This window comes from Elephas maximus, chromosome 24 (genome assembly GCF_024166365.1).
Source record: "Elephas maximus indicus isolate mEleMax1 chromosome 24, mEleMax1 primary haplotype, whole genome shotgun sequence".
NCBI lineage: Eukaryota > Metazoa > Chordata > Mammalia > Proboscidea > Elephantidae > Elephas > Elephas maximus.
In genome coordinates, this window is record NC_064842.1 from 26,521,655 (window position 1) to 26,537,925 (window position 16,271).

The window sequence follows — 16,271 nt, forward strand, 5'->3', positions numbered from 1 at the left end:
GGGCATGATATGCTTTCTAAAACACAGTCTCTTTATCTTGGCTTGTAGTTCCTTAGCTTGTAGTCAATTCCTTACATGATCTCTCTCCCCTGTGTGTATCTCCCCCTGTCTGTTTTCCCTTTTTATAAGACACCATTCAGAAGAGATTAGGTTTAGGACCTACACTATTCCATATGATATCATTAACGTAACTAAAGAAAACCTCTACTTCCAAACAGGGAACCTAAATATCATAGGTACAGAGGTTAGGACTTTCATATATCTTTTGGGGGGACACAATTCAATTCATAACAGGGAATCATGTGAAAGGAAGAGGACGGACTAAAGGACAAGCTTAAGAAATAGGAGGAAATGGGAAAGAAAGTAACCTCTACCAAATCCATACTTGCTACTAGGAATTATGCTAAGAAGTCTAACCTCCTTTACCTCATATGACTTTCACAATATATAAATTTCATGTTATTATCATCACATTTAGTAGATAAAGAGACTGTGTTTTAGAAAGCATATCATGCCCAAGTTTGTTAAACTTGGCAAGAAGTGGGGTCAGAGTAACCCAGGTAATGTCTGACTCCACAGCCAATTATCTTCTCCACAGACCACTGCCACTAGGCTTGGACATTACAATAGTGGCATCCTTTCTGGATGTAAATCACTGGTCGTTCAGTGGTAGAATTCTTGCCTTCAGTGTGGGAGACATGAGTTCAATTCCCAAGGCACCTCATGTATAGCCACCACCCATCTATCAGTGGAGGCGCGCATGTTGCATGATGTTGCACAGGTTTCAGTGGAGCTTCCAAACTAAGATGGACTAGGAAGAAAGGCCTGGTGATCTACCTCTGAAAATCAGGCAATAAGAATCCTAGGGATCCCATCCCGAACAGATCATGGGGATGGCACAGAACCAGGCAGCGTTTCCTTCCTTTGTGCATGCGGCCACCATAAGCTGGGGGCTGACTTGAGGGCAGCTAACAACAACAACAACATATCCCCTCGGCTTTCTTGCCCCCGCTCCATCTTTGGTGTGTTGCACTTGCTTGGCTTTGCCCATTGGTCGTGCATTTAGATGAGGGCCTTAGATGTGGACTCGCAGTGCACCGTGGCTCAGCCAAAGCCAAATAACTTGAGCTCAATACATCAAACTCTGTGATATACCTACTCTGGGCCTAAAGTTCATGTATCACAACAATTCCACACAATGACAAAAAATGGGGAAGAAGAAAAGTAATGAAAGAAGAGCAGGAGGAGAAACACAGGTAGTCCCTGACTTACAATGGGGTTCAATTCCGACAACTCCGTTGTAAGCCAGTTCTGATGTAAGTTGAATGCCTAATTTTATTTTTAGTTTTCATTATTATTGCCTTTTATTATCAGTATCTTTATAAATCCAATCTTTATTTGCCTTTGGGGGTTGAAAACATTACATATAAATTTACAGATATATTTTAATACGTACATACATACATGCATATTACTAAAGATAAGATGTACAAAAAAACCCAGAAAGAGACGTTTATAAGTGTGGTTCATCAAAACTCAAATACATCGTAAGTCAGGACTATCTATAATTGGTAACAAAAAGGGAAAAGAGGAGTAGGAAAATGAATAGAGACGAATGCAGGAGAAACAAGGAAAATACGAAAGAGGGGAAAGGAGGAGGGAAATGTCAAAGTAAAACAATTAGAGGGGATGAAGAAAAGACAAAATAAAAATGGACGGAAAGAACAGATATATAGGATTAGTAGAAATAAAAAACGGCTTTTTATGAAAGTATATGTTAGGTAAATTAAAAGAAAACATCAAAGAGCCATGGTAGTTAAAAACGATACAAACATACATTATATAGGTTAATTAAAATGATTTGTTTTGCATTATTCTCACAGCACTAAATATGGGGCATGCTGATCTAAGTAGGAATTCTCGATGTATTTTCACTCCCATTCCCTGGAAAACAAATTGGGTACTAAAGAAGAAAAGCCACAAATAGTTTTAGTGGCTATTGCGGGCTGAATTGTGTGTGTCTCACCAAAAGATACGCTGAAGCCCTAACCCCTAGTGCCTGTAAGTGTGACATTGTTTGGAAATAGGGTATTTCATTAGCTAAGTATGAAACATGAGGTCATACTGGAGCAGGGTGGGCCCTCATCCAATATGACTGGTATTCTTTATAAAAAGAGGAGACAGACAGAGAGACCCACAGGGAGAACGTCACGTCAAGACACAGAGACAGACACAGAGGAGAAGGCCAAGTGAAGACAGAGGTTGGAGTGATGCTGCCTCAAGCCCAGGAAGGCCTGGGGCTACCACAAACTGGAAGAGACAAAAAGGAATCTTGCCCTAGAGCCTAGAGACAGCATGGTCCTGCCGACAGCCTGAATACAGACTTCCTCGCCTTGAGAACTGTGAGAGAATAAATGGCTGCTGTTTTAAGCCCTTCATTTTGTAGTACTTTGTTATGGCAGCCTGAGGAAACAGCTGCCATGACTATTTATTTTTTTGATTATAATTGTACAGTTTCCTTCCAAACACTTGCTTTAATAATTTAGAAACTTCTCTATTCTCTTAAATAATTAAGAATGAAGTGTTTATTTGTTAAAAATTATTATTTGAAAGCTTCTGCCTCATTTGGATGTGGTTCATATACCTTAATGCAGTGCTACTCAAAATGCCAGGCAGCCCCTCCATGATCGCAAAGAGACAAGAAACTTGCAGCACAAGAAAAACCAACAAACCCACTGCTTCTTTCATCTCAAAAGTGTTGCTATAAGGAAAAAGATGTCAGTGTGCTTAATGGCATAGTTTATATTCCCGGAGCATACTCCACATCTCTCAGACCTGTAACAAAAAGTCCGCAGGCTGCCAGGTGCCAACTGCCTTTTGAGTAACCTGGTGGAATCAAAGGCAGAAAGCGCACTTCCTTCCGCAGGCATTGCTGGCCATTTACTCTGAATGTCTACCTGAGCCAGAACTCATTACGAAAGGTCAGCTGAACTGAGTCAGTTCGGCAATTAGAGCCATTCAAGAAATAAGTAAAGAATCAAAAAAATAATTATTGTTTTTTTTTTTTTATAATGCACCGGCACTGTCATATACATTATTTTATTCAAGAATAGAAAAAGAAAAATCCTGGGTGGTAGGTAGGGCAGACGTGATCACTGAGACCACACTGATGATCACAAGCTCTTAAAATCCGAGCTGTAGTGAGCGCCACAGCCGGGAGCTGAGCTCCATTTTGGTGTTCTTTCTACTACCCTCTGCAGCAATGCAGTCAGCAGCAAAAGAAAAAAACTTTGAAGTTATATACAGTAAATAAGACTCAGTCTTTTGTTGTCATCCAACAACTTCACTTCTTGTGTACCTGAGGATCCCAGCCCTAGTTATTCATAGGTGTCTTATCAGAAAACAGCCTTCAGCCCCCTTAGGTTTCTGAGCAATTTCCAAGAATATTCTGACCAATTCTTGTTAATGCTGTGGGCCTAGTCCGCTAATTCACTTGAGTCACAGGGTGGAGTGATTGAAGCCCAGCTTGTTTATTTTGAAGCTTCAGAGAATGGGTTTCTTAAATGTTATTTTTGGCATTCATATTCAATTCCATTGCCATTTTAAAATGACATTAGCAGGCACAGAAAGCCCACTTCAATATCCCATTCTACATACACATCACATCAAGTTCAAAATGAAAAACTGCACTTTACGGAAGAATGAATTCCTTCTAAGGAGCATTACCTTTCTTTTGACAAATTTGTCCCAGTAGTTGTTGGGAAATGACCTAAAAGAAATAAAAGCACAGAAGTAAAACAGTCTCAGTTTTAGAAAAATGGTAAATGCTAACAGATTCCTGAGGACTTACAAAATATACAAAAATAATATACAAATGTATATCCTGCCATCCTTACTATCTTATCCTATGGTTTTCTACATCAGGAGTATAGGAAATATTATTTCAAATATGAATATATACATATATACATGGTAAATCACAAACAAAGACTATGGGGTAAAATTTTAATGAGGAAGAATATGACCATATTTATTACTAAGCAGTGTTTTTGTATTTGTTATTTTAGTTATAACCTGTCAATCTCTACATTTCTTTGTGAACTGCCTTAAAATTAACATATTAGAAATCTGTCATTGCTTTTCTAGTCATCCTCAACTAAACTTTTGGCATGGCATATCATACTAACAAATGGGATAGGTTTGACTAGATTTAGTAGCAATGGGTGTTGTTGCTAGGTGCCATGGAGTCTATTCTAACTTATAGCAACTCCATGTGACAGAGTAGAACTGCATCTATAGCGTTTCCTAGGCTATAATCTTTATGGAAGCAAAATTGTCACTTCTTTTTCCCCTGGAGCCACTTAACCATTGCACCACCAGGCCTTCCTGTTGTAATGCGTAACCCACTGAAACCAAACCCATGGCCATTGAGTCAATTCCAACTCATAGCGACCCTATAGGACAGAGTAGAACTGCCCCATAGAGCTTCCAAGGAGTGCCTGGCGGATTTGAACTGCCGACCTCTTGGTTAGCAGCCAGAACACTTAACCACTACGCCACCAGGGTTTCCTTGTAATGGGTAGAGTTGCTAAAACAAAAATTGAGCATTTAATCATTTATAGTCTGTAAATTACATGAACCCCATTTGAAAACTCAGAACCTATTAGAATTGATAATTTTTCAAGATCAAGAAAGACTAATCATAGTAGAGAGAAGACATTTCAGTCTTTGTCTATTTTTTAACATAAAAAGTGTATTAATTTTTTTTTATTGTACTTGAGATGAAGGTCTATAGAACAAACTAGCTTCTCACTAAACAGTTAGTACACATATTGTTTTGTGATATTGGTTACCAAACCCATGACATGTCAACACTCTCCCTTCTCGACCTTGGGTTCTCTGTTACCAGCTTTCCTATCCCCTCTTGCCTTCTAGTCCCTGCCCCTGGGCTGGTATGCCCGTTTAGTCTCGTTTTGTTTTATGGGCCTGTCTAATCTTTGGCTAAAGGGTGAACCCCAGGAGTGATGTCACCACTGAGTCAAAAGGGTGTCCGGGGGCTGTACTCTTAGGGTTTCTCCAGTCTCTGTCAGGCCAGTAAGTCTGGTCTTTTTTTATGAGTTAGAATTTTGTTCTACATTTTTCTCCAGCTCTGTCCAGGACCCTCTATTGTGATCCCTGTCAGAGCAGTCAGTGGTGGTAGCTGGATGCCATTTAGTTGTACTGGACTCAGTCTGGTGGAGGCTGTGATAGTAAGACAGTTCACTCTTGAGTAGTAAACTAAACTACTCAAAAAATACTGCATCACTAATATTTTTTATGGTGGAAAATTATACACTTGTGATGGGTTTATACCTGGAACAGCAGCTAGTAGTTTGGACTTTGATCTCACAAGGCCAAATTACTGGAGAGGAAAAGTTTTTTTTTTTTTGGTCTTATATTTTACATGACACACTACTTAGCTAGTTTTTTTGAGATTTACAACTCAGATCCATTAAAAGTGTGAAATTCAATATTTTTGCCTTTAATGCTACAACTCTTTCCTTAATGAATAATTTTTGCTTCCTATGCGCTTCTTGATGAGATAACCCCTTGCTGCAGGCTGTGCACTCCCAGCTACACACTTCCCTGAGCGCTGAGTAATGGATGTTATTTCCGTCCGTGCTGCGGAGATGGACTCAAAGTCATTTTTGATTAAGGACTTGGGAGCACAGTGGGCAAAAACTGATGGCATCCATTAGAAGGCCGAGGTGCTTAGTCTTCTGATTTTCTTGGCTAAATACACAACTGTTATTTACCTCTGCTAAACTTCTGGCAAACCTGCAGGAAAGCCAGCAAAGTACTTTCATGTCTTGAAATTTTGAGCACAGAAATATCTCATATAATTTTTTACTCACTGTGTGTTGATTACGAGTCTATCCCACTGGCCTTTAATATCATCTTCTGAGGGCTGTTCTGTAATATAGAGCCCGTCAAATTCCAATTTTCGTGCTACTTCCTTTTCTCGCTTAAAAATAACCAATGGGACCTACGTTTGAAAAATAAACATGTTAAAATTAGTTTAGATTCATTGGCATCTCCTGTGGCTTCTATCTTTATAAAACAGCTTCTGGAAAGAAATACTTCCTATGTACTTTGAAGAGGGTAAAAATTGAGTGAAAATGAATCAACTCTATTTAGGGAGCAAGAAGCATCTAGAAGATTTTGAAAAAAAACAGAAGATAGATTATATATGCATATGTTTTTAAACACAGGAATTCCTAGATAATTGCACTAATGGTACTACTTTTAAATACCAAAGAGAAAAAGACGATTGTGCAAAATCATGTTTTTCTTTAAAATCATGTTTTTCTTTTGTATACATAAATATATATACACATACATATATGTTCAACATGAATAAATGTAATAAAATAGAGAAATCTTACTTATGTTCCAAAATTCCTACTACTAAAAGATGCAGAGTTTTATTTGAGAAATCTCTTTAATAATTCCATGCTCTGCCTGCCCACATGCTATTTTGAGACAAATTTTAATTTCAACATCAGCCAAAAAGGTTTGCCAAATGTCTCCAGAGCTTATTGATTCTCTTTTCATATGAACAGACTTTCTAAAAGACACAGATACAATAAAGATGTAGATATTCTGAAAACATCCAAGCATATTCCCCCCATGAAACAAGGGAAGAAAAGGGAAGGAGAGGAGTTTCTGCAGAAACTTTTACATTCCAGTCTTTTATTCTTGGGCCCTGGTTTTTCCAGAGATGTTTAGAAGCTTCAGAAGCAGAGGCTGAGGACAGTAAGGTAAAAGGGTTACAACGAAAAGGCATCTTGCTCAAAAAGATTGAGAGGCTTACAAAGGTAATGGGCAGCCCTGAGCTTCCAGGGAGACTACCCTGGGTGCTATTCACCAAATTACATTGTTCCCTTACCCGGGCTGTAGGTAGAGTTTAGTTGTAGAGCTGCATTAATTTCTGGGTAAACTGTAATAAACTGTGAAGCATTTCTGCCAAAGATGGTAGTAGATATGTATAATCAATAACAGAACAATCAAAATGACTTATTGGTTCCATATGATGCATTTTTGTAAGTACACTGGACCACTGCTGTGAGGCACTGAGGATGGGGGAGAGGTGGGGGCCAGTCATAGATGAAATTGTCCATTATGTGAATAGTTATCAGTATGTGAAAGAAAGCTACAGTAGAAACAGCCCAAGGCCATATTCCTTTCCCAGGGCAGCCTGTAGCCAAGGATTGGTCAGTGTGGGGATATAAATGCCAAGTTTCCTTGGCCCAATCTAAGAGAACCCTGAAGGGGCATATCCGCCTTCAAGGCTGGGCCTGTGCCTACACCCCGCTGTGTTTACTGCATACACCAACATTTCCCTCTGCCCCATCCTGTGTCCTTCCCTTGCCCCACAGGCGTTGATTCAGAGAACATTCCCTAGTAGACTTTGCACACTCTAATTCCTATTTCAGATCTGCTCCTTGAGAAGTCCAACCTGCAACAGACATGCACACACACACCGACGCACACAGGTACCTTGGTGCCTTACTATCTTACTTTCAAGCAGTAGTATCCAATGATGCAGAAGAAAGAAATGACCGTGTGGAGAATAGCTAAAATGCGCAGCGTGGGCTCCATGTAGCCACTGCTCTCCTCCAGGACATAGTGAACGGCAATGATTCTCTGCGAGCCACTGTCCAAGCTGCTCACTTTGGCATTTTCACCTGAGCTTCTAGGGGGCAGCTCCTTTCCTTCAACCACAGAAGAAGTGGAGACCTAATTCAAACCATTTAAATTAGAGTCAGTTCACTGGATTTAAGATGTTGTAAAACAAAAGACAATGGAAATAAAGCTTTTTCAGCAAATAGTATACGAAGTTGGATATAAAACCACTGAATAATGAAAGGACTAAAAGCAAAGGCTAAAAAGACAGCTTTTCAAAACCCAAAAGAAAATCATGAACACACTTGAACTCTGCTGAGTTCTTTCTAAACCAGCCAAAAGTTATGAGGATTCCAACACAGGCAGGGAAAAATCATATGGGTAAGCTGGCTTTTCAGTTATCCAAATAATTTAAGTGAATAGAGAGGTATGTCACACCCAGATACAATAACAAGTAAAATATTCAGTCACATTAGGCAGGAACACTGTGGGTAAACCCTCTGCCAAATTAAACACTCTTCACCTGAGCCATTTCTCACATTTCATCCATTACTTCAGATGAACAAATCTATTCCACCTTAGCTGATTATCAGTGATGTGTTTGAGCCCAGCTTCTCTCTTTCACCAAAATATATTTTAGAAAAGGCTTAGATGTGTTCATTAGTAAGTCTGTGAAATCTCTAAGTTCAGTTCAGTCTATTTGCAGTAATACACTGGTTATTAAAAACATTAAGATATACGTACCTTATAAAAGAGCAAGATGAAATTGATTGCAAACGCGACAAATAAGGCTAACATTCTCATGTTGTAAAAGTTGCGAGCAAAATAGTTCTGAAGGTGAAAAAAATTATTACAAGGTCACTGAATCAAGAGACTTGAATTTTGCAGACAATTAAAGCATTCATTCATTCACTCAAAAATATTTATTGAGAGCCTAGTATATGTATCATGCCCCATTCTGGGTGCTATAGACAGTACAGAGCAGAGAATACGAACATTTCTGCCACCATTAAGGAGACAAATAAGAAAGAAGCACACATACAAATACAAAACATAATTTCAAGGGATGCTAAATGCTACAAACGAAAATACATCAGGTTAAGGGCATAGGGCATGAGGGTGCTGTCTTAAGGTACAGGTTAAGGGCATACAGGTAGGTGGCCAGTAAAAGTTTACCTCTGGATGTGACATGTGAGCAGAAACTTGAATGAGGTAGGGGAGTGAGCCCAACAAGCATATCAGGGAAGAGTGTTCCAGAAAGAGGGGCATCAAGGGTGAAGGTCCTGAGCTCAGAATGATGTTGGTGTGTTTGAGGAATAATTAGAAGGAAACAAAGTGAGAAGACGACAGTGGTAAAGAATGAGGTCTCAGAGGTGAGCAGGGGTCAGGGTTTTGCAAGCCTCTGAAAAAATTTTGTGTTTAATATCACATTGCAGTGGTTAAGAGTATGAACCTAAATCCTGCCCCATCACTCGCTTACTAGACATGGGACCTTGTACAAATCACCCTATCCCTTTTCTGGCATCACTTTTCTTATCCATAAAGTGGGGATAACAATAGAATCAACCTCGTAAGTTACTGAGAGAATTCAATGAGCTAATACACAAAAAGACCCTAGAACAGTACATGGCAAATAGAAGATGTCAGTTATTAATCTTATTATAATTATTATTTTATTCTTGATGTGATAAGAAGCTCCTGGAGTATTCTGAAGAAGGCACGATTCTATCAGATTTGTGATTTGGAAAGATTATCTGACCACTTTGTGGAAAGTAGATAGTATGGGGCAAGAATGGAAGTGAGGGGACAAGTTACAAGTTATTACAGGAGCACAGGATGATGACAGTGACGACAGTGGTGACTTGGATTGGGGTTGTAGTTGTAGAGATGGTAAGCAGTGGGCTGATTCTGGATCTATTTTGAAGGAAGAGCTGAAAACATTACTGTTCGGTTGTATTTGAGGTGCAAAGAGAGGACTCAAGGATCCTAGCTCCTGGATTTTTGGCTTAAACAACTATGCAAATGGTTAGTGCCATTTATTGAGTTGGAAAAGCAAAAACAAAATCCAAAAACTTGAAGGAGAAATTGGTTTAAAGAAATAAGATATAGAGGGAAGTATTTTGTTTTAAAAATACTAAGTGTGAGGTGTCTATGAGATATCCAAGTAGATATGTCAAGTGCTTTATTATCATGAAGCCATATCAAAATGATAGCACGTCTCATTTTCCCCCTCTCTGATGTGATCTTACCCCACACACTCTGCCTTTACTGTCATAGCTCATTGGACTAAGGGTGGCTGCCAACCCCAAAGTGGGTCAGTCACATCGGTTCTCCTGGGAAAGTGGAACTGGGTCATAGGGACTGAGTTAGTTAGCCGAGTGATCTAAGCTGGGAAGTCACAAAGACTTGGGGGCAGGGGACTGGTGGTGCTCTGATGTGGCCGTGATTAGTCTTGTGCATGCAAACTGATCTGCAAAGAAAGTCAGATTGCAACAAGAAGCAGGAACATGGAGGCGGTGAGCTCCTGAGACAGAGAGATGGAAGCAAAACCTCAATTACTTGGTTTAACAGCTTCTAGTTAAACATATCCTCCAGGTGTCCACCATATCCACTATTGCAGGGTATTGCAGAACCCACCCAACCTCATGTCCTAACCACCTATAATATAGCTACATATGTAGCCATGGCAACAATCACTACATATGAAATTCGTGTCTATCCAGGGTTAGCTGGAAAGCATTTATGTTCGGTGTGCTTTCTACTAAACAAATAGAGAAAACATGAGATAGTTTAAGGAAACATATTTAAAACTATTAATTAAAATATTTTTGCATATATAAAACTTGTATGTATTTATATATACATAAGCTGTCAGAATATATAAGTAGTGAGGACAATCCGTTTCCCTGATTTGTAAAGTTTTATGATACATCCAGTTTCTTAATTGGCTATTTTTTATTTCTCAAGAGCTATAAAACACTAAATACAACTTGGTCTTTCAAAGGTTTTTTGAGGAGTGTTCTTAATTTCTAGGTCTAAATTATTAGTCAATACCTCTTGTAGGTTTATTCTACACACTCATCTTTTATCCTCTTTACTTAAAAACATATGGGTGTGTATGTATGTATGTACATACATGTGTATTGTAAGGAGCCCTGGTGGCGTAGTGGTCAACGGCTAATCAAAAGGTTGTTGGTTTGAACCCTGTTTTTTTTTTTTTTTAAATATGTGTTGTTGGATTATATTTAAAAGCCATACACACACATACACAAATACGTGACTTTCAAACAAGATTTTTAAGAATTTTTGACTGTGGGATGTAAACAGAAAAGAGAATTATTCTTCTTTATTATCTATACATGAATACGCATTTCACTAACTTGGGGCATACTTCTGCAAAATGTATACGACGCTAGATAAAGAACTATCTTCTTTCTCTCTTTTTTTGTAAATTATGGTCTCACTATGTATCGGTAACAATATTCATTCTAAGACATCTTACTAGAAGTTTCTGTTGATATGCTATGATTTTCTTCCAGAATGCTGACTCTGGAACTTCTGGCTCTCCATATCTATGTGTGTGAAGCTGCCTCAACTTTTGTTTACCCTTGTCTTCTTTGGCTTTTTCTTCTTTTTCTCCATCTTCTCCCCTGAGAAAATGAATGAAATATAAGGCATCAAGGAACTAAAGAGCTAAACATGTTTTGTGCAAAAATATACAAGTGAACAAATATTTTAGATCATAGTATTTTTTTTTTTGAAAACTAATTTCATTTCCGATGAATTACAATATTCAGAATGCTAGAATTAGGGGTGGGGTTTCCTACTGATCTTAACTCCCCATAGATGGGTAATTCTGAGAAATTCATATCTGGAGGGCATTTTACAGGCTTCAAGATGTTTTTATCTATAAATGGCTGATTCCCTTCCAATTGTGCAATAAAAAATATTTAACTAAAAAGAGAATAACTTAATGAAGAATTCATTTTGCTGTAACTTTCCAACATGCTTTATTTTTAAACGATAATTTCAATGTTCAATTTTGAACACAGAGTAGCCAGTAAGATTTAAAATCAGAGGCATATATGCACTTAGGTGGTCATGTGTATAAAGACTGCCAATACATTAATTTTGCAGAAAATAATGGAATTAGAAGCACTGAAATCTAATATCTAAAAACCTCGTAGGTGCAAAATACCAAACCTTCATGCAAGTATACGTATGGATATGTGTATTCATGTATTCGTGTTGTAAAAACTAACATTAACTTTGATCCATATGCCGTATAACTAACTTTCTTTCTAACACTGGCAAAAGAAATGTCATTGAGATCCTTGTTTTGCCCTGTTACATATGTGGACATTTTTCTATAATAGTCATTTACATAGTCATTTTCACAACTGATCCAACAGTTCAGGATCTATGACAATGAATGCTGCTGACTGTAGAGAACAGACAATGAAAATAGGCCAAAGAAAATAACAGAATAGAGGACAAAAATAGAAAACGCTATGTGAGAACAGTGGCACTAGAAGTACTTAAAAATTTGTTTTTTCTCCAATTTTTAAAATTTTGCATATAAAACTATATGAACTTGAAAAGATGGAGGATTCCTTTTTATGAACTTGAAAAAGATGGAGGATTCCTTTTTATGAAGGAATTAAAGGTACCAAAAAAAAATTTTTTTTTTTTTTTTTTATGGATTCGGCACTTCTTATTCTTGCTGTTAGAATTGTGTTCCCCAACGCTGGAAGTGTTTGTGAAAAAGAAAATTCCTGGCTCCCACACTTAACCTGCTGAACTCGAATCCCTGGGATGAGGCCCATGAGTCTGAGTTTTGAACAAACTCTCCAGGCCACGTTTATGCATGTGGCTCTACAAGGATTCTGTGCAAGGGCACCCGGAATGCTTCCTCCCCAGGTCTTTAAAAGGATAGCAATATAAGCAGGGTTTAAAGACAGAACTGTGGCAATCTCATCTCTGGACAGCATTACATGGAATCACTGGAGTCTTTTCTGCTGAGAGGGAAACACAGAAAGGAAACCCTCATGAACCCAGGAGAAAAAGGCAGGAGGGGCAGCTGGGGTGTGGATGCCTATCCCTGTAACGGAATGAGGTCGTTGCACTGCAGTCCTCGCAGTCAGAGCCTCTCCATGCAGATACAGGATTTTGTCATGACGCTCCCGTGCAACGCCCAGGGTTCCGCAGTGTACAAAGGACAAGACTCTCCATTACAGCCCCTCAAAGAGAGAGCACAAGAAAAGGAGACTTCCTGAAACAAGGCAAAGCATACAGAAACCATACATACTCAGCTTTCTCAGGTTCAGATTTGGTTTCTTCTTTTTCTTCCTTTTCTTCTTCTTTTGCCTTCTGTTCCTTGAATGAGTCAACGAGGAAAAGAAAAGCAGGATTACACAACGCCTCTGAATGAGTTAGGGACAGGTAATCACATTCCAAACCATAGCCTGCCAGTAACACCCTAATACCAATATGGAGATAAAACTTCCACGCATGCCTTTCATCCCACTGGTGCCAACGTCTTCTTCTCCACACTCACCTACTGCACTGGCAGTGCATACAAACCTTCTGGTCCTTTCCACACTTCAGAAATACCCTCCTTTTTCATCCACTGACTCGAATCTCATTCATCTCCTTCAAGACCAACTTAAAGTCCTATCTCTTAAGGACCATTTAACTACTCTAAACCTTATGATGTTTACATTTTCTCAACATACCCAACCCCTATTGTTGATGTGTATCCTATTTAACACTTAATAATTTTCTATTTTGTCATATGCTAGTTTTATCTCTCTAGTAAACTGTTTGAGGCAACCTGAAAGCAGTGACCACATCTTCTTTTAATTTTCTTTGATAGCCACTGGTGTCAGGTCCATGGTAAGTACTCATGAAATATGGATGGAATGATGGTTCAATGGACTAATCTCATCAGGGCAGACACCTGAGCTTACATCCTAACAGTTTAAAGTAATCTAATAATTGGTAAGAAATCTTTAAAAGGCTATCTTTGTCTACCAAAAAGCCTTTTCTCTTTGGAAATTTAAGTCATATACTTAACACCACTCTGGTGGCATGAAATCTGATCTGAAGTCCATCTATTGTACTTACCTGAAGTTCAGAGAGCTGCTGTGAAATAGGAAAAAATTACCTGAAATTTTTCTTGCACTTCAGGGATGGGGACTGGGTTGCTCATTAGGTCACTAAGGCCAGCATTGGGATTATGAGGAATAAGTTTGTACTGTCCTCCTTCTCTCTTCAGATCCAAGCCAAATATGTCCGAAAGAAGGTCACTTTCCTCTGTCAGTTCCTTTAAGTCTGTCAGGTCTTCAGAGGGCAGGGCAACTTCCATGGGTTTCCTCTCTCCATCCTCTCCGTCTCCTCTCACCTCATCCTGAGTGGGGTCCGGCATATTGGCTAAGAGTTCCGCAACTTTGATCTTTTTAGCACCTTCTACTAGGCTTCCTCCCAGTAGCAGGCTACAAACGATGCGGAAAAAGCCTCTGAAAACACTGGCTACAAAGTGCAAGAGGTTCAAAAAAATACTCCAATAGGATGAAAAGAAGGCTGTGACCATGTCCTTCATGGTCATCTTCTTCATTTTCTTCATCTGCTTCTTCAGGCTTTTCAGACTAAGCATTCTTATAAGGGTCAAGATATTATACCTGAGGGCAAACAGGGCCGATTTGACCGTCCGAATAGAAAAGAAACCCATTCTTGGCTCCTGCTCTTCGGGCTTCTCCTTCTCACTTTCTTCTTTATTCGTGGACCTCTCATTCAAATCTGACTCTGAGATCTGAGCTGCCAGTTGCATTTCAAATATGGTGTCCTCACAGAAGTTCACAAAAAGTTCCATCTTCTCTTTTTCTCCTCCTTCATTGACCACATCAAATATGAACTGCCTTTTGGATTCTTTGACCTGGGGCTTCTCCCACTGGGTCCGGCTAGACTCACTGATTTCAAAATAAACCCTCTCGATGCGCTTAGCACTTCCCATGATCTCAATGCGGCCCAGAAAGGGCTGGAAATAATTCAGCACACTCTCTGCTAATTCGAGGAAAGTCTGCAGTCGGGTATCATTGGGCATGTGCTCTGAAAGATTCGTCAGGAGGACGGCCACATTGAAGCCAATGTCCTTTGCGGGTTCATGGAATCGTTTTACAAACTCCTCGTAGTCCAGGGTTTCATTTTCATCTGTCTCCGCGCAGGACAAAAGAAATTCCGTTTCTGACTGTGTGTAGTGCTTATGGCTCTCCATTGCTTTATGGAAGTCCCTCTTGGAAATGACTCCCTTGCCATCAGGGTCATATTCTTTGAAGGTATCAGAAGATGTCAAATCCTTTAGTTTTAAGAACATGTCAAAAAATTTGAGAATCATCTCTACATTGTTAGACGATTCCACAAGCATATCAACCATCTGTTTGCCAATCGTTCCATTAACAACATTACCTGGTGGCAAAGCAAACGCATATGTTCAAAATGTACATTCTTAGCAAAACCAGTGTTTACAGCGAAAATAGCAATACAGTTATAACATCTGCAGCAAGGATGGCTCTACGTTTATCTTTCAAGGTACGAAGTCTCAGGAAAGGAGGGATAATTGTACACTACAGTTTAAAAAGTGATTACAGAAACTAGTCTACAGGACAAATAGTCTACATGAATCACCGTCTCATCTACCCTGAGTCCAGAAAAGCTAGACAGTGCCTAGCTACCACTGTTCTAATCAGGGCCACAATAGATGGACCCCGAAAGAATGGGAGAAAAATGTGGAACAGAACCTTAAATTTCCAAAATAAACAGACCTACTGGACTGGTTGAGACTGGAGGACTCTCTGAGACTGTTGCCCTGAGATACTCTTCAAATCTTGAACCAGAATTAACCGCTAAGTTCCCCTTGTAGCTAAATAACAATTGGCTCAGAAAAAATGAGTATCACCTGTAATTACTGTGCTCCTTTAAAAAAAATCACCTATATGAGGCCAACCAGTCAACAACTCCTTCAAAACAAAGATGAGAAGGTGACGGGGCAGGGAAACTACTCTAACGGAAACAGAATAACCAGGACAGAAACACAAGCACGTTCACTCAGTATGATGAATGTAACCAATGTCCTGGGACAACTTATGTAGAATTTTGTTGAATGGGAACCTGAACTGCTGTGTAAACCTTCACCAAAAATACAATAAACAACTATTTTTTAAAAAGCGATTATAATAACAGGTGCAAAATCTTATTTACAAAGTGATTAGATGAACACATAAAAAGATATTTGAACAAATGCTGATATTTTCCTCAAATCCATCAATAAATCGACACGTTTTAGGATAACAAAAACGGGGTAAAGAGCCAAGAAGCTGAAATTCACCCTCATATCATAATAAAAACGAACACTGGCAGAGTTCTTTATAGTTGAAAAATCATTATTCATAGATAATCACTGATTTGATGCTCATGTGTCTGTAAGGCAGATACCTTTTATTAATTCTGATTTTACCAGTGAGAAAACTGAGGCTTAGGAAGGCTAAATAAATGTGCTGGTTGTGACACGATTTTTAAGGGTTAGTGCCAGGACTTTACGCCAGATCTTT

The 16,271-nt window shown here is 39.0% G+C and overlaps 1 protein-coding gene across 6 annotated transcripts in view; it reads right to left on the minus strand.

The window, feature by feature from the left end:
- Positions 1 to 16,271, minus strand: part of RYR2 (ryanodine receptor 2) — a 750,192-nt gene that overhangs the window by 29,454 nt on the left and 704,467 nt on the right. For all 6 annotated transcript variants that reach the window (XM_049868553.1, XM_049868552.1, XM_049868551.1 and 3 more), the window contains 7 exons: positions 13,832 to 15,129; positions 12,974 to 13,041; positions 11,168 to 11,315; positions 8,410 to 8,496; positions 7,561 to 7,779; positions 5,895 to 6,025; positions 3,727 to 3,769 (listed from right to left, as the gene is read on the minus strand). In XM_049868553.1, the coding sequence (XP_049724510.1) occupies positions 3,727 to 3,769; positions 5,895 to 6,025; positions 7,561 to 7,779; positions 8,410 to 8,496; positions 11,168 to 11,315; positions 12,974 to 13,041; positions 13,832 to 15,129 (1,994 nt within the window). The remainder of the gene's footprint in view (positions 1 to 3,726; positions 3,770 to 5,894; positions 6,026 to 7,560; positions 7,780 to 8,409; positions 8,497 to 11,167; positions 11,316 to 12,973; positions 13,042 to 13,831; positions 15,130 to 16,271) is intronic.